The sequence below is a fragment of the Chrysemys picta genome, chromosome 10 (genome assembly GCF_011386835.1).
Source record: "Chrysemys picta bellii isolate R12L10 chromosome 10, ASM1138683v2, whole genome shotgun sequence".
In the NCBI taxonomy this organism is placed as follows: Eukaryota; Metazoa; Chordata; order Testudines; family Emydidae; genus Chrysemys; species Chrysemys picta.
This window is the reverse complement of record NC_088800.1, coordinates 4,209,271-4,233,789: the sequence shown is the minus strand read 5'-3', so window position 1 is coordinate 4,233,789 and position 24,519 is coordinate 4,209,271. Positions and strand designations below refer to the sequence as shown.

The 24,519-nt window shown below is 39.5% G+C and overlaps 1 protein-coding gene across 8 annotated transcripts in view; it reads left to right on the top strand.

Annotated features, from left to right (window-relative positions):
• PIAS1 (protein inhibitor of activated STAT 1) overlaps positions 1–24,519 on the top strand; it is a 93,709-nt gene that overhangs the window by 58,963 nt on the left and 10,227 nt on the right. For all 8 annotated transcript variants that reach the window (XM_065559154.1, XM_065559153.1, XM_065559149.1 and 5 more), the window contains 6 exons: positions 10,401–10,485; positions 11,167–11,214; positions 12,578–12,668; positions 13,574–13,708; positions 17,681–17,786; positions 19,761–19,834. In XM_065559154.1, coding sequence (XP_065415226.1) covers positions 10,401–10,485; positions 11,167–11,214; positions 12,578–12,668; positions 13,574–13,708; positions 17,681–17,786; positions 19,761–19,834 — 539 coding nt within the window. The remainder of the gene's footprint in view (positions 1–10,400; positions 10,486–11,166; positions 11,215–12,577; positions 12,669–13,573; positions 13,709–17,680; positions 17,787–19,760; positions 19,835–24,519) is intronic.

The window sequence follows — 24,519 nt, the reverse complement described above, 5'->3', positions numbered from 1 at the left end:
GTTACATTTTATATTTCTAGTTTTAGATACAAGAGTGGTACATTTATACAAATCAGATGATCATACTCAGTAGATTATAAGCTTTGTAATGATACCTTACAAGAGACCTTTTGCATGAGGCATATCCCAGTTACGTTACATTCACTTATTACCGTATTTTCTCTAAAACTATCTCAGTTACATTATATTGACTTATTAGTTTTTATAAAACCATATAGACTGCACAACGTCACAGTGACAACTTTCACTTGTGTCCTGACTTGAATTCTCCCTTTTAGTATCAATTTAAAACACCATTTTTTTTATTTTTTTTTTGCTTTCCCTTTGTTAGACAATAGCGCTGCTTGCATGGAATAGCTGCCACACTTCACTTCAAATGTGAAATATATTTTTATGTAATAATAGCGAATGGTCTTTGTGGTGGGAGTCTTGGAGGGCTGGGTAGCCTGGTGGTTAGTGCACCTGTTCTCCAGCCGCTTGTCTTACTGTCGGGGGGCAGTAGCAGTGCCTGGTCCCTGCCTCTAGGCTGGCAGTATTTGGGCCTCCCCACTGTGTCTGGGGTCTTTGTCCTTAAGCATGGTGTGGTAGGAGGACCTGGGCCCTCCCACTCCACCAGGTCCCAGCCCAGGGCCCTGTGGGAAGTAACAGTGGCAGGATCCTCCTCTTAGAGAGCCTAAATTTGCCACCCTGAGCTATTTCTTGCCTATGTGCCCCTTCATTTTGGGGCATAGCACCTATAGTCTGAACAGTCAATAACTTCACAAAGTCCCAAGTGAGCAGGGCTTTGCAAGACCTGCTGCTGCTTGAAGTGGGTGATGGTTACTGGTGGCATTACCTGCTATGTGTAGTCCCCTCTTAAGACCAACCTTCTGTCTGGCTTCCTTGGGGAAGGATTCTGCTCTCCTGCAGCCTGTCCATCATGCCTTGCCTGGGCTCCTGAGCTCCTTTTCATCTGCTCTTCCTGCTGGAGTATGCTCAGCTGGCCTGTAGGGGTGCGGTAACCTGGGCCCATTATTGTCTTTTAACCCCTTTGGGCCCTGTGTGGGGTCTGTATGCCCCAGCAGAGTAGTCTTGGACTGTAAAGGTGGATTATGATTTCAGTTGTATCAAGACTTGTTCATATCCAGCAGAAGTATAGGAATTGCGTAAAAGGTTCAGTTCACGAAGGTGGTAAGCTTTTTATCCATTTCTAATTTCCTTAAATCCAATAATTTCTCACTAAGGAATGAACATTCTCTGTAATACTGATACTCTTATAGTATAAATGACTTTGAAAGCTCAATCCCTGAGCTAGAGCTAGCAGTATTAGCTAGGGTCTTTATATTAGTCTCAGTTAATAGCTGAAAGTATTTGGGGACTTATTTTTTCCTTTAGACTTATATAAGCATTAATACTTCTAATTTTCCATTTCTGGTGGTACTGATTGTCTCAGTGTGACATTATCTGATTAAAATATGACCATGCAAGTCATTGTTGCTACCACGGTTATATAATTGCAACAAATCTCATACAAAGTATGTCAAGTAAGGTGTCAATAGAAAATTTATGATTTGCTGAATATGATTATGCTATTTGTATACATGTATCATTTTTGTATCTGAAGTTATGAATATTAACTGTGTACTTGTATTTCAAATGTTTGCTCAAGTGGTAACATCCACAGGGTATTTAGCCTGCACATCTTAAAGGGATTACTCAAGTTAAATAGCCTATCAAGGAACGCTTTAACTCACAATGGACCATGGGAGACACCTATCTACACTGAATGGACATCCTTTGAACGTTCTAACTAGGGTATGGATGATGGCTTCTACTATGACTAAGCGAAGCATTCATGGACATGATATGTGACTTGCCCATGTGACACCAAACACCCTCTTGTTCCCTGTAATTTTCCACAGTGAGAACAATCGGTTTCCCTTCACTTGGCAGAAGCTATAAAAGGCCCTGCAAACATCTGCATTTTGCCTCTTTCCTGCTCAAACCTCTGGACTATGAACTTATACTAATGGGAGCATTCTAACCAAGGGACTGAGGACCTTCCAGTGATTTGGAAGCAACCAGAGACGTGACATAAGACACACAGGTACAGGGCTAGCTCTGCTCTGTCCCGTCTTCTGGACTTATTGAGTGCTCCCTCTCAGCTGTTTAGGCCTCTTGCTTTTACCTGTCAGTGGAATCCTGCCATTCTTAGACTTGGCCCTAGCCTAGAGTACCTTGTGCACTAACACAGTGATTACTCATAAGAATGGACATAGTGGGTCAGACTAAAGGTCCGTCGAGCCCAGTGTCCTGTCTTCCGTCAATGGCCAGTGTCTGGTGTCCCAGAGAGAACGAACAGGTAATCATCAAGTGATCCGTTGCCTGTTGCTCATTCCCAGCTTCTGGCTAATAGCCATTGATGGACCTATTCTCCATGAATTTATCTAGTTCTTTTTTGAACCCTGTTATAGTCTTGGCCTTCACAACATCCCTTGGCAAAGAGTTCCACAGGTTGACTGTGCGTTGTGTGAAGATATATTTCCTTTTGTTTGTTTAAAACCTGCTGCCTGTTAATTTCATTTGGTGACCCCTAGTTCTTGTGTTATGAGAAGGAGTAAATAACACTTCCTTCTTTACTTTCTCCACACCAGTCATGATTTTATAGAGCTCAGCCATATCACCCCTCAGCAGGCCCAACTCAGTTTGGAACCTTTATTAATAAAAATACTTTATATTGCCATAGTACCTAGGGGCCCCAGTCAAGGACCAGGACCCCACTGTTCTAGGCACTGTACAAACGCAAACCAAAAAGCCTGTCCCCAAAGAGTTTGTAATCCAAGTAGCAGAGGCACCACACATGGATACAGACAAATGGGAGAGTGCAGGGAAACAGTGAGACGTTATTGGTCAGCCTGATCTCTCTGCACACCAATGACCTAACTGTTGTTAGGTTTTTTGTAGGCATCACGGCAAAGGAGTTTTAAGGAGGGATTTAAAGAAGGATAAGGAGGTAATTTTGCAGATGTTTACAGTGAGGACCCCTCAGATGTGAGGTGGGAGAAAGCAGGAAGGTTCTTGTTTGAAAACTTAACAAGTGGGTGTTGGAGGCTGGCCTTATGGGCCAGTTGGAGGCAGGAGTGGTCTCCAGTACTGAATGCGAGAGATGAGAGGCATGATGGGCCTGAAAGTGCAGCCAGGCCACTTACGTTTGATGCAGTGGGAAAATGGCAGCCATTATAGCAGTGGTTCTCAACCTGGGGCTGCTTGCAGCCCGTTCAGCACACAGCTGTGGCCCATGTGACATCCTCAGGGCCATACAGGTAGTGTGTATATATATTGTGTGGATGTGGCCCACATAACACAGAGAGCCAACAATGATAAATATGTTGAGAACCACTGCATTAGGATTCAGAGAGGGGTAACGTGGTAGAAGCGCTGGGCTAGGAAAATTATCTTTGCTGCACCATTCTGAATCTCTATGAGCAGCACAAGAATACATTTCTCAATGCCTGGGGAAAAGATGTTGCAGTAATCAAGACGCACAGTGATGAGAATCCTGTGACCAGACTTTCAGGAACTGTGACCGGTGGTTAATACAGTGACCAGGCAGCTTTCTTAAACCAAACTATTGTTGAATCTTAACAGGAACACAACAAAGCATAAAAGAAAAAACTTTAAAACATTAAAAGGTCTACATGCATGTCTGTTTTACCTAGAAGCTTGCTATGCCCTGGCAGAGTGCCTAGGCAGGTCCCTATTTACTCCAGACCTCTAGCCTCTGGGGTCTGTGAGAATCACTTCTGATCAGCTGTTCCCAACTACCTCTATTCCCCTCCCTGGAGAATCTCACTTCTCCCCCCAGTTTTTTTTTTGCTTCCAGGGCTTTTGGTTCTCCCCTCTCTAGTAAGGGGATCCTAGTTCATAAACTGGGCTTGATAGGGGTTTAGAGGTTGGACAGCAAAGTGAATGGGACTGGATTATCCCTAAGATCTGGGTAAATGGGTAGTTATCTGAAGCTATTGGCCTCTTTCCTGCCCAAGTGCAGCAAACCCCTTCTTGAATTAACCCCTTGTAGTCATCTGTTACATCCTCCCCTTATAACTGTCTGTCAGACAAACAGAACATAATATTCATAAGTTATTACAGAGCATCTCCAAATCAGTCTCACAGTTGATATCTATTTGGTCCCTTAGTAGTTATTATTTTGTATTCTTCCCAAGCTCACTAACTAGGAAAGGCAAAGTCTCAGTAATCTTGCGCCTTAAAATGGGGGCTGTCCATAAAATTACTTAACACATTTTTTTGGGTGAGTTTCAGGACCTACTCAAACCCTTGTAACATTTTGTAACCCCGAAACAAACACTGTCATGCAATGTTAAGTACCCACCCATCTCCTAATGTGTTAAGTAATTTTATGGACAGTATCTTGCAACCAGACTGAACAGAAAACACAATTTTCACCTTACTTTTCCTTCTGCACCTTTGAGTCAAACACAGTTGTGAACCTTAGAGAATGGATTACTTACAGTACAAGCTGACAAGTTAACCACAGTGTGTTGGCGACTACTAAATATACACTGTTTATTTACAGAGTATTTAAAATGTTTGTCACTGGATTCCTTCAGAATTTGGCGGATGTTATTTCACTAATAGAGTATAACCACATGCAGCTAGTTGTCCAGTTCGGAAGCTGACTGAGAAGTGAAAAGTTTTGTTAGATCATCTGTTGACTTTCTTACTTTTGTAAAGTGATGCCTTAATATATCATCACTCTGTTTATTCATGGTGTTTTTTGTACAATGTATTTAATATATTTTGTCTATTATACGCTGATTCCACGTGGTCTTTTTTTATTCTTGGTTCACTTTTTAAAATATGTTATGTCAAAAGCAGAACCAGTTAAGACAAATTAGTAAGAAAAAGAATATTATGAAGACTTACCAAATGCATAAGTAGAATGAGGAGATCCAGTTACTGATGAAACTCAGAGGCACGGCATGGCACATAACCACATTTTGAGTTTATACAAAGGTTTTGCAGTCTGAAATGTGAAGAGCTGAGATACAGTGAAATAGTTCAGAAGGAAGAAGTTAAAATTAATTTAAAATAAAATTAATTCCTGGGGTTTTTTTCTTCATATGTAAGGAAGAGAGTTTGAAAAGAACCAGCTACAGACATTAATGCTGAGCTTAATGCCTGGGTACACAGGTGCAGATGGTGGCACAAAGTCTCAAGTCGCCAACCACAGTGATATTTTGAGGCAGGATTGACCTGCTTCAGATCTTGCACTTCCCCTTCCTCAGAAAAATGTGAATGTGGTAAATCTAAATGGTTTAAATGAATATTTTGTGTGACGGGATCTCTAGGGTGCAGCCTGGGATGGTGGGACAGCTGTGCCCTCTTAACTCTCCAGCCTGGGCCGTCTCTCACAATGCCTTGCTAGTGAGAAGCAGCAAACCCCTCCAGGCGCTGTTATCACTCAGCACAAGTGCATGTGGAGCCCTACACCTAGCTAGATTGCATGAATGCTCCCAGAACCACTCATGAATCACACGGAGAAAGGCACCAACCGAATCCCCCCAGCTCCCAGCCTCGTACCTCAGGAATATACCGTCTTCCACTGCTCAAGACGAGCAGTGCAACTTTATTAATTGGTTCACCACTTTATCAATGGAAAGTGGATATACAACAACCTTTGCAAAACCTGAGCAGATTTACCAAACATTTCAGGCAAACCCACTGGTAAAGATAAACAGTAAAACAAGTTTATTGACTACAAAAGATAGATTTTAACTGATTATAAGTGATAGGCAGAAAGTCAGAGTGGTTACCAAAATAAAATATAAGCACGCAGTCTAAACTCTCAACCCTATTAGACTGGGCAACATCTAGATTAAGCAGTTTTTCTCACCCCCGCTGAATACTGCAGTTCCTAGTACACGGGTTTCACCCCTTGAAAACTGGGCCAGTCTCCTCTGTTGGAGTCTTCAGTCTTCTCAGTGTCCTTGTTGCTTGCAGCATGGTTGGGGGGGGGGGGGACAGAAGAGGCCCAGCATGGGGCCCCTGTGTTCTGTTTTATACCCTTAGTCCATGTGCTTGGAGAACACAAGTCCAGGCATGTCTGGTGGGCATTGCTGAGTCCCCAGGCAAGGTTGAGCAATTCCCTTGGTGCGGACTTATGCCAGGCGAGTAATTGAGTTGTAACTCCCTTGCTGGACAATGGTTGTTGATGATTGTTTGATGCCTGCCTGGGCGTTGGTTATTTCCCTTGCTTGTGTCTCTGGGGAGCTAATGTCTGGCTGATTCCCCAACTTACAGCATGTGTTACTGACAGCTGTACACACAATCTCATAACTTCACGTGCACTAATGATATACATATTTAGATAGAACAGTGACTTTCAGCAGATCATTACCTTTCCCCTGATACCTCACATGGCATGCTTTATATGCAAGATCACAGTTATATATAGATGATGAATATGGGGGTTATAGGGCGCTCCCCCTGAGGTATAGAGTGTCGCATCTTGTTTAAAGCGCTCTCTCATGCATACATACACGAAACACCCAGTTGGACATTCTAAGTGTACATGTATTTGAACTTATACACTTCCTAGGTTGTTAAGAGTTCAAGACAATCGCATGTCATTTAAAAAGTGACTATGACCTTGATATGGCAAAGTAATATAAAAACAAATATACAATTGTGGTCTTTGTTACCTATTAGAATATATTAATTTTACAAGGTTAAATTCAATTAATAGAGTGCACACTGAATTGTACACTTTGACATATTCACACTTAAATACTGTTTTTCAGATGGACAACCTCCTTACTAATAGTATCAGGCACAGTTTTGGTAGGTCACATCCAAACTAATATTGGCTTTCACCAACATACTGAGCTACACAGTTTCCTGCAGATGGTGTGACAGTGATGATCATTTGCTTACTGCTTTGTCTGACTAGGATTCTGAAATCTTTTTTTTAAGGAGGATAGACTTATTTGAAATGGCTTCTGGACCAACTTTCCTTCAATTCATAAGGACTCTTCCTTTCCATTTGCAGTTGGGTAACATTCCTGTGATGACTACAGCAATTGCTTACAGGGAAAAGCAATATTTGGACAATGTTGTTTTGCACCTGGGAATGGGGAGAAAAGCCTGCAGCTTGTGATCAAGCACATCTTTGTAGAATAGATCACTGAGAGTCTGAAGCCCGCATTTTGAGTACTACTGGTTTATCCAATGCTGCTTTCTGCTCAGATATTGGGATGGAGTGGGTATTCTCTTGGTTATCAATTGTAGAAAAAACTCATTCCATGTTTTCATTGCCGTTATCTTGGAATATAAACTAACAATGATGGTTTAAAAGAGCAAAAACAAGCCTAATTTTTTTTTCTTATCCCTTTCAGTGTATGTTTAAATCTAGGCAATGTTCTTTGATTAAATAAACTAATCCTACATTTAAAAAGGATCATTTAAGCTTTTTATGATTTAATCAGATATTTTAAAGGTTATATGAATTTGAGGGATGATCGTTTCCATAAAATAACATATTTTGGAACTAAATCAATTCAAGCAAAAGGCATCCATTCTTTTATAAATGCGCCATGGCTGTAGCATATGGAGAAGTTCGACTTATGGAATCTCCCATGTCCGCACAGAAGAATGTACTTCTACATTTTAAGATGGTAACAATTTGGCGGAACTGGGAAGCACCATGAAATTGTACACAGAGGATTTGAAGTTACTTTTCAAGGTCACGGGCCTGTGTATTTTTGCTTAGTAAAAAACGAAACAAGCTGTTGGATTAAAAGAGACTTGCAAAGAAGGGGGTGGAAAATTGACTTTATGGTCTTTTGTTGTTGTTTTATTATGTAGAACGGGGGGGGGGGGGCAGAAAGAGTGTGTGAGAGAGAGAGAGAGAGACAGAGAGTTTTTAAAAATGCTTTTTTCTGTTAGTTTCTTTCACCCATATTCTACATCTAGGTTTCCCATAGACTGGTGGTGCTGCAAGAGCCAATCAAGTTGAAAGCTGAGCAACTGAGAGGAAGAGATTTCTAGCCAGACTGTTCTAGAACTTTGTTTTTGCTAACACCTATTTAACTTCACTGAATAATTAAATGTTGGATAAAGGAAGCCTTTGTTAAACATTCAACACCTTTGTCCTTCAATTAAGGTGTTGCAGCTTACAACAAACATCCCTGAGACCTTCCAGAGCTTCTCTAGCAAAACCAGACTTGAAATTTCTAAGGTAAAAAACAAGCAAGAAATTTAAAAATCAAAACAATCAGGCCACCTTTCGTATCTTCAAAAACAAAAACAAAGAAGAGAACAAATTCCTCACTCCCTTCCCCGCTTTTTTTTTTTTTTTTTTTAAAGCATCTTTTGCAGGGCAGCATATTAGAATGATTGGCTAGTTTATCTTGGGTTGAACACAATAGATCACTTATTATTAAACTGTTCTTTTATATCTGGCTGTGGGGTGTTTGTGTAATATACATGGAGTATACAAATGTTTTGTTTATATTGTACATTGTGTGCATTGTATTTATACTTCTCCAAAAGTCATAAATTGTCATAGTTGTGATTGATTTGGACCTTGGTCTTTGAACCAGAGTGTGCTGTCTCTAGTTTGTCAGAGGAAGAAATAGTATTCTGATTTTTAAAAAGAATAAACAGCATGAGTTTGGGGTTGGTAGGAATGGTTAGCAGGGATAGTTATGTTAGCTTGATGTTATGTGCTAGAACCCTAATCCTGATTGATCTGTGGGCACTACCATAATATAAATGTTTATTAATAAACATTGTCCTACATAAGTTCCATCTCTTTAACCAGCCAGGATATATCCTGGGTGATATCTATTAATGAAATTGATTTAGTATAAATGACAGGAAGGTAGATAAACACAGTTTTAAACACACAGTTTTTTCTATTTAAATAGTCCTCCTCTTTCCCCTCCCCGCACAAAAAAAAAAAAAAAAAAGCTGTTACTGGCATGTTGTCTGCTTATATCCACATGGCTTTATTGGTTTCCTGCACACAAATGTTAATAGCACAACAGTTGTTATCCCTTATAAGTACCGTTCATGGTATGTATTGACCAAAGTGACGGCTCAATAAATATATCTTATACATGAGCTATTCTGCATGTTGTCGGTGCACACTTATGACAATACCCAACAGCTGTGATATTGATACAAAATAAAGATCTGAATGTAGTTTAAAGGTGTATATCACTGTGATGTTTAGAATCCATCAAATACCTGCATAGTATCCATTTGATAATTGGATCCAAGCTGCGGATATATTGTTGTCTTACTATGGGTTGATCCTTCTGGTCTCCTGTTAAACATCCATGGTACCTCAGGAATGAGTTGGAAGTGCATGGTAGCAAAGTAGAAAATGATCGAACTGGTAGGTGTTTAAAACACAAAGCAGGAATTAGTCATCATCATGTGATACAAATGGTTAGAAGTAATTAAACGGAATGTTCTTTTTTTGTTATAAATTGTCCTCTGATACCATGGTGATAAGCATGTTAAAATTTCCTAGATGGATTTTTTTTTTTTTTTTTAAGCAAGCAACTTTTAGTGCTCAGGAAAGGTACCATTTTTAATAGCTTTGCAGTTGAAAGTACTTTATCCACGGATTGTACGGTCTGTGACAACACAGTGATCCTTGTAGTATCCTCATGCAAGGGAGATGTTGCAGGCACGAGCCTGGGTAGCTTAGAATTTCGTTTACTCCTTCTTCCCCAACAGGTGTGTTGATACATGCATAATGTTTGTTTTTTGATGGATCCGATGTTGAAAGATTTATATTTTAATAAATTAAGCACAACTGTTATGTCTGAGTTGTACATCTCACGAAGCGTGAGTGTATAACATATATTGTTAAATGTATTTTGTGGTTTTGATGGGAGCTGCTCATCTCATTCAACTGTAAATTCTGTATTTTTCTCATGTATATAATTACTGTACTTTTACAGACTAATTCAGGAACGTATAATGAAAATGAGTCAAGAGAAAAAATGTGATCATAAAGGCTTCTTTGAAAAGCATTTTCACTCATTTTGTACTTAAAGCCAAATAATAGTCTTGACCATATTAACCTTTTTTTATTTCTCTGAGACTTCAGTTGATTTGTCAATGCCTTAATATTATTTTCATGAAAATGTTCAGTTATTTTCTTTAGCTTTTATAAAAGCTTTAATAAAGGTGTATATCTAGCTGCCTTTGAAATAAGTTACTAAAACAAACTACTAGCAGATACTTTATATCACAAATGATATAGTGTTAAAATATATATTAAGATATTTTAGTTTTATTCCAAAGCAAGGTACCATGCTACATATACTTTCTATATTGCTGTATTTTATAGTGACGCTGTCTTGTCTTTTTTTTTTTTTCCCTAGCATCAGATAATAGCCAGCGATTTCGAGAAACCTGTTTTGCATTTGCATTGACACCGCAACAAGTGCAGCAAATCAGCAGTTCAATGTAAGTGCATTTCTATAAATCCTTCAGGGTAGTATTTCTGAACTCTGAAACTGAACCAGTTTACAGTATCTTCAAAAAAGACCAGACCAAAACAAAACAAACCCAAATCTGTTTTAATAATACTAGGCGCTTCACAGAATACATACAAAAGACACAGGCCCTGCCCGAAAGAGCTCATAACCTGAATTTTAGTGATGTGACGAGAGTGACAAAGGGTGGAGGGGGAGGGGATGAGCATGATTGTGATTTCTCCTTTTAAGCATGTGAACATGCTTGTGGACATTTTTCTTCCGATATGTAAAACCAAGGAAGATCCAGAGATTGAGAATATTGATTCAGTTATTATGGTCCACATAATAGAGATGAATAGTTCAGAGCGTGATAGTTTGACAGACCAGAAAAGGAAGGTGGTCCATGAATAATGGCGAAGATGCAAAGTGTAGAGATAGTGGTGAAATAATGGGCCACAACGACTGGCAAGAGGCTTAATCCAATGTCCTTTATAGTCGGTGAGCATTTGATGAGCGATCTGATAAATCTTAGTTTTGGAGGAGCGTGCCTAAACAAGAGATGAAGTATCTCAGATTGGGGTAGTGTACTCGCTCATCAGAGCTTTGCTTTTCAGGTTTTGTTTTTAATACGTGCCATGTTTTTAATTTGTATTTGTCCTATCTTTGCTAGGGACATTTCTGGGACCAAATGTGACTTCACAGTACAGGTCCAGCTAAGGTACAGTATTCATACAGTATACTCCTGGGGCCGGGGGATTTTTAAATACTTGGGAATATAAACCTTATTATGACATCTCTTTCTAATGTGTACGCTCCCTAGTAAATCGTCATTGCTCTTTCAGGGGCTATGAGGGAAGACATGAGTCTAATCCTGCTGTATTCTAACAGTGGGAGAAGGAAGCATAGGAGGGAGCGGGCTACTGCAAAAAGAGCAGACTACAGCTCTTTGCCCTTGCTCTGTGCAGCTTTCCAGAAGCTCCTCCTGACTCTCTATCCAGTCGGTCAGCAGCCCTAGAGGCACTCAGCTGTGACCACAACTTCCCTCTGTTTGCTGTTGTAGGTTGTGCTTGTGCTCCCTGCCCCCACTTCAGATCTGTTGGATATGGGTGCCTGGGCCTCCCTCAGCTAGATCTAGAGAGGAAGCAGAGAGGGTTTTCCAGCATGATTTCTGTGGGGTGCTATCCACTTTGTTCAACTGGTGCCACTGCCAAGCATAGCCGCTCCATGCCCTGTCTTCAACCAGGGAGACAGGAGGTGGGGAAATGATAATCAGTCTGTTTTGGGTTTACTGACAGACTTAGCATAATTTGGTTTGGGCCTATTAACCTCTTTATTTTAGTGGTATTTCTGAATGGATAGAGAGAGTCCCCCTAGCAGACATCTAGAGGAGCTAAAAGGTTACTTTTAAATCTGGCAGATCAGTAAGGCTGGCAAGTATGAGGTCTTGGGGATCTACAGTCACCTCAGAGGACAAAAGAGGGTCTGTCTTCCAGCAGCAAACATGCCTTCATAATACTGAGATTAGCATTATCAGAAACTGTCTGAACTGAGGTAGAAGATCTGACCTTGAGCATCAGACTAACACTGGAAGCCTTAGCTGCTGCAGCGTGGCCTGCTTATCTTCGATAAAGGAGGAATAGTTGGCGAGGTAGCATGTATTCTCTCCTTTGCAAAAACCTTGGCTTTTAGTAAGTTGAGATCAGGCAGAGATCCAGGGAAGAGAAACTGGGCAGACACTGAAGGATTTTGGTAACAGGAACATGCTTTGTCTCATAATGAGCGAGTCATAGAAGCAAGACACACCTGGAGGAACCTAGAGCCCTCTTCATCCAGCCAAGTGCTCGTGCTTGGGGCTTTTCTGCTGTTGGTCACATGGCAATACAGAACAACCCAATAATTCCAGACTTCTCTATCAGAGCTAAAGATCTAATTCTACATGCTGCTCAGACCCTCATCTGAATCGTTTTAAACACACACACATAATTCAATAGCAAAAATACATTTCTAGTAACATGAAGTCCTTTAAAAACTTCTTTAAGATATTTTAAATATAAAAGGTGATCAAAATTCTTTGCATTTAGGTTTTGTTTATCAGAAACCAGTTGTCCACAAGAAGATCACTTCCCACCCAATCTCTGTGTGAAAGTAAATGGGAAACCATGTAGCCTTCCAGTAAGTAATAGAGATTCTTTTGATTTGTATCATGTGAGTAGTTCAGCTAAGGATATATGTTTGCCTGAAATATCATAAGAATAGTGACTTTCATGTTTTTTAATGTTTGTTTTGACATGGCGGGGGGTGGGAGGGGAGTCTGATGGTTGGGTGAATGAACTGAATAAAGAGTTAGGCTAACTGTTATTGAAAAGTGTAACCCTACTGTGTAAGGGAAAGGGCTCAGACCTAAGAACCCCAGTTGTCGAAGGGTATGTCTACACAGCAATTAAACAGGCGGGCCCATGTCAGCTGACTCAGGTTCACAGGGGTTGTAAAATTATGGTATAGATATTCAGGCTCTGGAATTCTCCCACTTGTTGGGTCCCAGAGCTCGGGCTCCATTTTACAGCCCTGCAGCCCAACCGCTGTGAGCCTGAGTCAGTTGACCCGGGCCTGCCGTGGGTTTTTAATTGCTGTGTAGACATACCCTTAGTGTCCCCATAAAGATAAATATTTTAAACTAAATTTATAAGCCTAGTTCTGCAGTGTTGAGTTGGTCCCTAAATACCTGTCTGTGACTGTAACTTTTATCATGATTTCTAGGAGTTTTTACTATGACTGTTGCACAGTTTTCCGAGATTTACCATGGCAACCCTTCAACACTAACTGATGTAGAATGGCTAGCATAAAATTCCCTAAACCTAAAAATTTGCATTGGGAAGATGAGATTGATTTTTATGTAGTTTTCCAATTGGAATGGTGTTAGCAATTCCAGGATTTAGATATTGGCTATGGATTGCGTTTTTAAATACGTAGGGGGACAAAAGGCCTTCACAAACAGTGCGTGGCGTTTTTGTTAGGAAAAATGAGATTAAAATATGTCTTGTAAAGCGAAAAATGAAAAAATAATTGTTTCATTTTAGGGCTATCTTCCACCAACCAAAAATGGTGTTGAACCAAAGCGACCTAGCCGACCAATCAATATTACCTCACTTGTCAGATTGTCTACAACGGTACCAAACACCATCGTCGTTTCATGGACTGCAGAAATTGGAAGAGTGAGTTACTATTTGGTCAGGTCTATGTATTAGAGAAAAGTTTTAGTCATCTGTACTTCAGCATATGTTAGAAAGCTAACAAGAAAGCTTAATTGGTGAGAAAAACACTTATGGAATATAGTAATGGGTAACGAAGGATTTTTTGTTTCCTCTTCCCCCACCCTACCGCTTTATGCCTGTGTGCTATAGCATGTTACCTTAGATCAAAGAGATTTGTAATGCCAGCCTACCAGTGCATAACACGTTGCATGGGGGAGTGTTTCTTAACTCTGAAAATGCAGAGGTAAATCTTTTAAAGTATGAAAACTCAGTAGTGCATGTGGGGATTTAAACTTGCCATTTAACGCTTCAATTCTCACAGCTGTATTTTATTCACATACTTTATTAACTGTACTGTTTTGTCTTGTAGCATCTTTGGGGGGGACGTATAATTACTGTTTTTAAATGATTGATGTTCCATTGAAATTCTATCCATCTGGAATAGCCTGTGGAAAGTATTTTTTAGTTAGTTAGTCAGTCAGTCAGTCCATGAGACTCAATCCTTTATCAGTGATCAGTGCATTGAGAATTTGTGTGTGTATGTTCACGATGAAAGCCAGATACGCTTAACAAAATCAATGAGGACTTGAGAAATGCTGATCAGATGTGGCTTTGCTACCAGCAGCCATTCTATTTCTCTAGAGATTGAGAATTAGCCTGAGATGTAGTATCATCTATTCCAAGTGTGGACTAAAACTCATGATTCATTGAAACAGCGTACAAAAATAGTTATTGCCTATCTGTTCACAAGAGTCAGGTATACAATATCACTCTTGTATTTCCCCCCTATCAAAATGGATTTAAGTTGAAGCACGACAAGATCTCCAGTTAAATTATGGAACAGGTGCTTGCTGAATGCTGTTTTTAAAACTACTGGCTTTTTAGGGAAGAAAAAACAAAAAACAAAAAAACCCAAATGAAGCCTCAAAATGTCAAACAAGTTTCCAAAAAAATGCACCTGCTTTAGTTTACTGCAAATTATTTCTGTCTATTGGAGATCCATTGAAAAATCCAACACCATGCTGCTTTTTATAGTGAAGTAGCTGTTTTCACAAAGCTTTCTGGGTGTAAATGGACATTTGCTATAACTTAAATTGCATAGCTGTATCTTGGAAAAGCTTTTGAATTTATAGTCATCAAAACTAGAAGAGTAATGGCAAATAAACTCCAGTATATCTAACAAAAATGATTAGTCAGATCTTTTCCCTACAAGAAATAAATCTTCCTAATTCTATTATTTGAGATCCTGCCAATAAATCAGTAGAAATTAGTTTTATTTTATGGATGTGCCTGGTAGATAAAAATTGGGCATTTGTTCTTTTTAAATGTTGGGTTACACGTCTCAGCTGGTAGAGAATACCTTTAGTGAAGTCCTAATTGTGGTTTCTACACAATCTGCTTTCCAAAGATTTCTGTGAACGTTGCCTTGGGCAAGTACCTAGCTTTGTAGATTCAAGCTGTCAGTAAATAATTTCACAATGTTAATTAGCATTTCCCTAACTTCTATCCTAATTGAGGCATTAAACAAACACGTTAAAGCAGTAGAGGTTTTTAATGATGGAAGCATCTCTAGCAAGAGTAAAATATTTAAAATAATGTGGTGTTTCTGATATTTAAATGGTGAAATTTTATGGTATATATTATTATTGAAATCATAGGTGGCTGGTAAAAATATCCTTTTAGGGGGGCACTTAGGCCATCCCATGCTCACCATGCAGGTGGCTGCTTCTGTGCTGTGGGGCTGGGTCCAGTTACCTCAAGATCATCCCCCAGGGATGCTCACCCCATCCTAGTGAAACTTCCTGGGAAGTGCCATTTGGGAGCCAGCGCTCTCAACTGGGGCATCTAATTCCACCTGCCAGGAATCCAGCACTCAGGCAGGGCCATCCCTACACCATTCCCCAGCCTGTTTCTGGCCCTGGCTCAGTCAGATGTGAGGTTTTTCCTGCTGAGCTGGATGTGTGTGCAGACATGGGGTGGCTCAGAAAACACATTTTTGGGGGACTGGGTCCCCTCTAGCCCTCTCCACCTGCCAATTATTGTTGAAGCCCTTTCTCATATTTATCATTATCCTAAACAAATAATGTGAATGGCTTATGGATCCAGAAGTGGGGGATTGCCCTCAAAGAATTGTGGATTGCCACGGGCACGCAGGGGCAAAAGAAAATGCAGGCCTGTTATTTACCAGGCTGCACGTGGCAATAGACTATATTGGTAAGGGATGCAAGGAGAGTATGGGTCACGATGCAAACTGCAGACACACACACACACACACACACATACAACTAAAATTAATCAATTTAAAGTTTTATTGGGGATAATTACAAGGGGTAAGGGGGCAGCGTTTGATTAGCTAATAGAGTTAATGAAACTTAAAACACACGACTAAAATATCTACTAACAATATTTATAAACAAAGATGCAGCAATTAGTAATAACTGATACTTACAAATACAAACCAACGCATAATGACCGGCAAACGTAGACACTCTGTTTGAAACACGTGAGCTGAGAGAGAGGCTTCGAGGTGATCAGGCTCGGTTACGGGTGTACACAGGATACACAGGATTCGTTTTTCTTTCTCCTCTCCCTGCCTGCACATGGCAGGCAGCCCATAAAGTACCAACTATGACATCATAGAAGTGTCATAGGGGACGGGGCCCAAAACCTGTTTGTGTTCGTTTCTGATTAGCCCAAGCAAAGTTTACACCAAGTAGGGGAGCAGGTGTCTCAAAGTCTGGCTTCGCCCCCAAAAGGTGAGGAAATGCATATTGTTTTAGAATGCGTGCAACACTGAATGACAAAAGAAGAGGCCAGGGCAATACCGGTATGGGCAAGTTTTACAGGATGCAGACAGGAACTCATCTCAACAAGAATATTCTTAGCATGTGTTTTCTGTGATAAACTATTTAAAATAACCTGATTATTCTCTATTTTAAGAAAATAGTTGTTAATCGTGCTCAAGTTTAGAGAGAGAGTAAATTTCATACCAAATGGTTTTGAATGTGGTCCTACCATGCAACATGAGGACACAATTTTTTTTGCCCTTGAGGTTTCTGCTTGTACTGTGTGGTTTCATAGCCTATTTTAAAAAAGACAATGCACTTTCTTATGATATGATATTGTTAATATGAAAACTCCAAAATAACTTTAAAAATCAAAAATCTTCACAACTGTACAGTTTTAGTTTGTTCTCTCGGCTCCAACAATAAAACGAGTTGTGGAGTTCTGTAATCAACTTCCCTCTCAGATTCTCATGTGTCAGGGCAATGCCTGTAGAGATTGGGTTGTAAACACTGCAGAGAATACAAAGGTTGGATTGTTTTTGTTTTTTTTAAAGACCATTTGCTTCAAATGCAGATAAATGAAATATGTTCATGGAAGCATGTCTACTGGTCTTAAGTTTTATAAAAGCTTATTTTTCAAAACTTGAACTTTAGACCAAATTTGACATTACTGTTTCTCTTAAATGTGTGTGCAGTACTGCACTTTGCCTTAATGCTATTTATATGAAATTATCCTTTATAAATTGCTTGTCGACAAAATGCCCCAAGTTGCAGATTTGAAATTTTCAGAAAAGTTATAACTGTGTTGTTAGAATAGCTGAATGTATAACTTCCCTTGCAACTGGCTCTAATCTCAGTGGAACTTGTGATCCGTCTTGCTGCTTCTCTACTAAAGACTAAAATCCTGATCCTGAGAACTTCCTAGTACCTACTAAGAACATAGACACAATGGATTTTCTTTAGTCTGAAAATGTTATGCCATCATTTTGTAGCGATGGTTGAAGCCTAGGTCCACCTAATCGCTGATATTATAAAATGTATATGGTGTATGTGCAGATTGATTAAGCAACAGAGGGTCCTGTGTGCAGATTGATTGTTGTTTTTGATTATATCAGCTGAGTTGTTTCATTATATGTTTGTTTTCCAGAATTACTCTATGGCAGTTTATCTTGTAAAACAGCTGTCTTCTACAGTTTTACTACAGAGGTTGCGAGCAAAAGGAATAAGGAATCCTGATCATTCTAAAGCACTGAGTATGTCTGATACGTTCAATTTCTTGATCTAAATATAAAGAAACAGCTTTTGTAAAAAGATTTTTAGCACTGGCCTCTGCTACTGTACGCAAGGCTACTTTTTGTAAATCTAAATTTTTGAATCATGGGAATAAGGAAGGAAAGGAAAAACCTCCTGATCCCTTTAGAAATTAAATCTTCACTAGCAGAGTTGTTTATTCTGTATCACTGCACTACTGTGATAGTTACTGCTCTTTCAGGCTTCCACGCAACCCATGGTGTAACTTTGCAACTCTAGCCTTTTATTTTCCCCGCAAAGACTTATCATTGCTTAACTCACCCTTCGCAGGAAAAAAATATAGTGAACTCACAAATTTTATAAGAAGAGAGAATCCTAGAATCCATTCATTCCATTGATGGCTACCACTGAAGTTTGGTCTAAATCTGAATAATCAAAGGCCTTTGCCTGCATTATGAGCCAGCCCAGTAAGACCATTGCCACAGTGGAGTAAAAATGCAAGAGAATTTTTGGCCACTCAACTAATCCGGTTTTAATTTGTTAAAAAACAGTAAACTAATTTCACCAGGCATTTTGCTCCCAGTTCCTAATGTGAACTCAGTGCCTGACGTTGTTCCCTGATACCAGCATACTGATATGTTGACCGTGGTTGACAACTTAGCTCCTCTGGCAGTTTCTACAATACGGGTAAAGCTCAGTTGTGCAGGAGACAGTGATTGGCGGGGGGGCTGGCCCAAGACTGTGGACTGACCTCCTCCACAGGACCGTCCAAAACCTCATCACCTTCTTGTCTAAGTGCAAGGTGTGTTTCTTTGATCTTGCCTTCTCTAAATACAAAGATACAGCAATGTGTGTGTAATTACCGGTAACTTGAATAAAAGGAACAAAAAAACAGAACATGCTGCTGTGCACATTTTTTCCCAGGGAGAGGATGAGGGAGCAAACATGTGACAGATCTTAGTCATGTTGCTTCATTTACTTCTGGAAGGTACCCAGGTACTACAGTGATGAACACAGTATCAGAACCTACATAGAATAGAATACCACTAAATGCCAAGTACAAAAATAATATTGAACAGTCATGTGTATGAAACTATGTCAGTGTAACATTATGATTTGAGATTTAAGGGCACAAAAATCACGCAATCCAACAAAGTTTCCTGAGCCATTTATCTCCTCCTCTCAAGGACTTTGTGCTTGGCCACACCGCACTTACAAGGATACACATTAATGAAATACCCACTAAGAAGGGGCAGCTAAGGGTCATGTAGCAACTGTGGAATTGCCTGATTTCTGTGCATTTAAATCTCAACTATGTTACTTTTTATAACTCTTTTTATAGACAAAAATGGAGGGTGCAAGGGAGGAACCAGGGCCTATATTTGACTGCAATCCTTACAATGCTATATAAGAGTGCCTGCCTGATCATGCTCCTCCTTTTGCCTATCAATTCTGCAACCCTTGTTGCATTTCCCTTGAATCATTAGAGTCCCCGACTACCTATTTCAAAGAGGCAGGGCATTGCTAGCCTACATGCAGGATTTAACAAAAAAAAAAAAAATTTTAATGTGCCTAAATCCAGCAGTTGACCAAAGAACTTGATATTGCTTTATTAGAGAGCTTATCACTTTAAAATGCTTACCCGTAAAAAAATCTAGTATTTTTATGCAGAAACTCTTTTTTTAGAAATGAAATATTGTGTTTAAGAAGTTTCTCCTTTCATGGTGCTCCACTGAAGTTTTAGGAGAGTAGAAACTGCATAGGAACTACACTCTACACGTGCACACATGAATATTTTACTTCAGGTTTACAGACTGCAGGAGTTTGGGACAATATAATCAATGTTGCTCGTTCCCAATAGACATAGCAAACTGCAGGTTTAAAGCAGATTGTTTTTTAGGTATGTGTATTACTATATAATCCTGGTGAAGGGTGTATAACAAACCTTTCTCTGTTTTTCTTCTTTCAAATGGCAGTAAAAGAAAAACTGACTGCAGACCCAGACAGTGAAATAGCTACAACCAGTTTAAGAGTATCTCTTCTCTGTCCAGTAAGTGTAAAAGTAATTCCTCAAAGTTGGTTCTGATGAAACTAAACTGGCTGTTACGGGACAATTTTTAATGCAAGTTAAAAGCTGTATTCACTTATATGTTAACTCTGTGAGTTTGGGATCCAGTGCCTACGCCCCATATCCAGCAAAGCACAAAAGCACGTGAGTAACTTTGAGCATGTGAATAGTTCCATTCACTTCACTGGGGCTATGCAAATGCTTTAAGTTAATCACCTTTAAGTGTTGACGGGTTAGGTCCTAAAAGGGGATAGTTTATCTAGATATTGAACATAGCTTAACTCCTGGGTGCTTGGCCATGGTACGACCATTATTAGCAATAGGATGAATGTATCCGTGTTTACATGCACACCAACAACTGGCTCCTGGAGCCAGAGTTAAATTCTGTAACTGAAGTTGATAGGTATATACGTACACTTCAATGATAGGCTTTTATTGTTTTCAATTTAAAAAAAGAGTCAATAGTCCAAAGGACATTTCAGCAAATAAAGGTTGCTGAAAAATTTGAAATAGACAGGATGGTTTGCTTCCCATACCAATCTGTGCAACTCACAAATGACTTTAATTATTAGTCCCATGGAATTTGGAAATGAGATCAGATACATTAATCAAAACAGATTTATGGAACTGTTAACTGAGGTAAAAGGAGCTGGAAAATAAGAGGAATTAAACAATAGTTTGTACATATTACAGTTCTTATCACCAGCTGAATTACACAATGTGAATAATTGTTATAAACTTTATTTTGCATCCTGTATACCCTTAGTTTTCCCATGAAATGTAACATGCTTCTTCATTACGGTGTGCTTTGTCATTGGTCAACAGAGTATCTTAATTGCAGCTAAAACGTAAACTGTGTCAAGAATAAGGATGCATCTGTTTCCTGATTTGTCTAGATCCACTCAAGCCTGACGCTGAAAGTTTTCAGTTTTGAAATGCGACTCTCAAGAATAAAGCTGACTTAGCTACTTACTCTGTTGCCTAGCAAAATTGGGGCTTATTTGTAAGGTTATTAAATGGCCTCTTAGATTCTGACAATGGAAAGATATTTTTGGATACAAAAGCTCCACCTTGCAAAGAGCACAGTTCACTTTGCTGACTCTTTTCATAAAAATATTTGTTAGGCAGATTATTATATGTTTATAGCCGTGCTGGATATTTTAATATTTAATCCTCATTCATAAGGCTTTTTGGTATGGCACATATTAGCTAGAATAGTATTTAACACTTATGTCACCTGATAAAAGTACCCTTTTTATTAAGTGCAGGAGTATTGGTTTTATAAAAAGTGAAATCCTGCTCTTCAGAGGTTTGAGCGATGTAATACAAATAATGCATTAATTTAAAGGTCAAGAACACTCTTGTATACATAATATTATTAACTTGATTTTGTTGAATCTTTGCATAGTTAAATTTTTGTTATGTACTGTTGGAACCTCATTACCTTAGGAAGTAGTAGTACTGTGCTGTCATGGTTTAATTCTTTAAGTACAATGCTCTTATTTCCTAAAGTTAAAGACTATTTAGGTTCCAATGAAAAGCAATAATAGGAATTCATTTACTAAATCCAGGAACTGTCTAATTTTTAGGCGTTAACAGTGCTAATATAGGAGCTCAGTCACTTAAATCCTTGTGCATCTTTTGGAGTCACAGATGTTTACTTCAGTAGCAGCTGATTGCCTTTCATTGGTACTTTTGGCAATTAAGAGTTTTTGCGACCTTTTGGTTTTGGTTTCCTGCTCACCAGTTTTCTTAAACAATACATCTGTTTGTTGTCCTACTCACCCCTGTTTATAGAGGGAAAGAACAGTCCATCCGTTTTACTCTTAGGGTACGTCTTCACTTATCGGAGGGTCCGGCGGCAGGCAATCGATGTTCTGGGATCGATTTATCGCGTCTGGTTAAGACGCGATAAATCAATCCCGGAAGTGCTCGCCGTCGACGCCGGTACTCCAGCTCGGCGAGAGGAGTACGTGGCATCGACGGGGGAGCCTCCGTGCCGCGTCTGGACCCGCGGTAAGTTCGGACTAAGGTACTTCAAATTCAGCTACGTTATTAACGTAGCTGAATTTGCGTACCTTAGTCCGAAGTGGGGACTTAGTGGGGACCAGGCCTTAAACAGACCTAGAAATTGATCTAGGAATAAACAAGCTTACAGGTATTTTCTTTTTTGTATAGAAATAGGAAGAGTTTTTTAATGCAACTTGGGGTCTCATAATCTGTCCTTTTAGCTAGAGCTTTTTAAGTGTTTGCTTTTTGGTTCAGATGAATTAATATTGGAGCAGGAAGGACTTCTGCAAGGCAGTCTCCATAGCTGCAAGCTTAAAGATAGCTGAATTAAAGTTAATGCAGAAATGAAAAATTAAGTCTTTAGTGATGTGAAATATAAATGAAATACCCAAGCTAGCATTGTTGAGAAGTAGCTCTTGTGGAATAGTGTTTATTGCAGTCTATGCTTCCTCTTTCTCTTTAAGCCTAGTCTCTTCCAATAAACGGAACGGTTTAGAACAGAATATTTTAGGCATGTTTTTCTGTATCATCCTGGTGATGTGTATGTAACATGCCCACACTTTGGGAGTCATCCTTCAGTGTGCCCATTGTTTAGTGCAGTCTAGTTTAAAAGTGCTTCACTGTTCCTCTTTCACTATTCTGTCATTGCAGAAGTTTTTAAGGACAGATATCCTCTCTTCCTGCGTGTCCTGTAAAGTGGCTTTTGCAATATAAACAAACTAGGATGGTGACTAATCACATACTATTCATGGTTGTGAACACAATTCTATGACACAACTCTTGTTTTCATTTGCTAATACATAACTTTCAGAAACTGTCAATGCTTGGTCTCAGACGCAAGGTAAATTTTCCTTGGGAAAGTTTGAAGAAAATCTCTTCCGCTTTTTGAGAGTAAAGTCTCATCTTTTTTTCTTAAGTGTTCTTAATCTCCAGTAATTCAAGTACCAGAACCAAAGAATGTAAAGCATGGCATGTATTCAGCCCTACATGAGGAAAAATGGCTGCTAAAAGCCCCATCCTGCAGCCCTTACTTGCAGGAGTAATTCTTGCTTATAAAAGTAGTTGCAAGACTGGGCCCTAAATTTGAGAGGAGAAAAATATAAAGGTTCTAAGAGGCTGAAAAATCACCTCTGAATATGTTCTGAATTGCCTTGTAAGCTGCTTTTGCAAATAAGCCCTACCCTAACTTTGTGAAATTCAAGCCGGCACCTGGAAGGCTGACCCAGGATTCAGCAAGCAAAGGGGCTGCATGAGGAAGTTTGAAAGACCATGTGTGTGTGTTTCCAAAAATAACCTCAGCCTTGAGGACAGGAGTGAATAATTGACATGAATTCCTCCCACCCCCCCCAATCTGGCAACTATTTTGGTTCTGCAATTTTCTGCACATTCTTAACTTCCTTTTTTTAGTTTTTCTCTTTTTATTGTGACGATAACTCTATTATATACATTGACAATGTATTGGGGGAGGGATAGCTCAGTGGTTTGAGCATTGGCCCGCTAAACCCAGGGTTGTGAGTTCAATCCTTGAGGGAGCCATTTAGGGATCTGGGGCAAAATCAGTACTTGGTCCTGCTAGTGAAGGCAGGGGGCTGGACTCAATGACCTTTCAAGGTCCTTTCCAGTTCTAGGAGGTAGGATATCTCCATTAATTTAATTAATTAAATGTATTAGGCTAAATGATGTGAGACTGCAGCCAAAAATATTGGATTTGAACCTTTTATTGTTCCTTTATGTAGTGTGTAAAGAGGGATCTGTAAGTTTTCCATCCCCTCAGCATCTTTTACCTTAGTAACATGAACACAGCTTGGCCAAACTGAAGGATCTAACCCAATAAGTTTTCATGCCAAAGCTGGGAAATGAGACCATCATTACTTGTCCACATTGCACACACTGTATTTAGGTATCCTATTAAGTCTTAACTAGTACTCAGTGCAATGTGGTAATGGTATTATGAGAAGCAAACTTCTATTTCTTGATGGGTGTGGCATTGCATTATTTGGTGTTGAGTTCAACGTCTTATACCGCAAATCTTGTTACAATTCTCATTAACCTGTTTTTTCCTGGGGAGTTTTGTGTCACTGCTCTGCTGCTGCTATTGGTTTTTATTTTGCATCATATTTAAGCATCCAAGTTCTGGAAAACAAAAGCTCTTCTGTTTCCGACAGGCTTAATCATGATACTGATTGTAGTTGGTGAACTTGTATTGTGCCCAAAAGTCAAATGAGCCATTGACCTACCATCTGGGAGATATGAATTTAGAACAGACATGGATCAGGGGGACTAGTACTGTGTGAAAGAAATCGTATGCTTGGTCATGGGTATTGGGGGAAGGGTTGCCACACACATGGCATGCATAGCACCATCACTGCATATTCCTCTGGGAGATGTGAGACTCCCCTCCCATCTGTAGCTGACTTGTGTTAGTGATTGAAAGCCAGAGGGAAGAAGAATAAACTAACTAAAGATAAGGGTTAGAAACTACTGTATGGATGAATGTTGCTGAGAATGGAAGCAGGTATTTCAGGCTGCTTAAAGGTTAGGGTGACCAGATGTCCTGATTTTATAGGGACAGTCCTGATTTTTTTTTTTTCTTATATAGGCTCCTATTATCCCCACCATTCCACCCCCTGTCCCGATTTTTCACATTTGCTCTCTGG